We start from the raw sequence: 909 nt of genomic DNA on the forward strand, positions 1-909 counted from the left end.
ATGCCTTTTTATTGTATGCTGATGAAGATGTCAATTTTGCCACTGAAATGGTGGACAAATTGGAAAATGAATGTGACTTGAAGGTAAAGTATTAAATATAGTGCTATCTATGAAAAAATTACAAACCATAAATCAAATATCTTTCTTAGCTTTGTTTAAAAGACCGTGATTTAATCGGTGGAGTTACATTTGAACATGAAGCTGTAATGACTCTGATATCAGAACGATGTGACCGACTAATTGTTATAGTATCACCAAATTTTCTTAAAAGTTCAGCAAATAAATTCTTTTTGAATTATGCCCAAGCATTGGGCATTGGTAAGTTTTAATATTAGATCACTATACATATTAAATTTATTTAATTTCAATCTCATATTCTATTTCTTTTGATCAGATAAGCGACAAAGGAAAGTCATACCATGTTTGTATTAAAAATGTCAATTACTACCACAATTGGAATATATGGTTATATTGGATTATAATAGGGTAGGTTTGTATAACTTTTGGAAAAAATTAAGAGACTCTGTAGAAACAACGAATAAAATAAATGAAAGTGCTAACATTTCTCCTGTGAAAGAGGATCATCATAATACTTCTGATACATACAATAAAAGTGAAAAAGATAAAGAAAGTACAAAAGATGTGAAATCTTTAGAAATACAAAAGCTTCAGCTACAAGATAGCAAAGAAGCATTTAATATGAAGGAAAATTTAAATTATTCTGAATTTGACAGTATACATCATTCTAAAGATAATCACAAAAAGCATAATTTTCTACAATGAACTAAAAGGAAATTGTGTAAGAAAGGAGAGGATAATAAAAAGGAATATACACCAATTACAGAAACTGTCAGTTTACCATCTATTGAAAACCTAGATTCATTGAGTACATCAACAGATTTAATGGAA

The 909-nt window shown here is 28.3% G+C and overlaps 1 protein-coding gene across 1 annotated transcript; it reads left to right on the forward strand.

The window, feature by feature from the left end:
- Positions 1–5: 5 nt before the first annotated feature.
- Positions 6–903, forward strand: LOC108554660 (myeloid differentiation primary response protein MyD88-like; the record flags this gene model as incomplete). The annotated part of the gene is given in 3 exon segments (XM_017910003.1): positions 6–83; positions 150–318; positions 395–903. Coding segments are annotated over 3 exon segments (756 nt in total), but the record flags the coding sequence as incomplete, so codon positions are not given.
- Between the last annotated feature and the right edge of the window lie 6 nt (positions 904–909).

This window comes from Eufriesea mexicana, unplaced genomic scaffold (genome assembly GCF_001483705.2).
Source record: "Eufriesea mexicana isolate 0111107269 unplaced genomic scaffold, ASM148370v2 scaffold43221, whole genome shotgun sequence".
Lineage (NCBI taxonomy): Eukaryota > Metazoa > Arthropoda > Insecta > Hymenoptera > Apidae > Eufriesea > Eufriesea mexicana.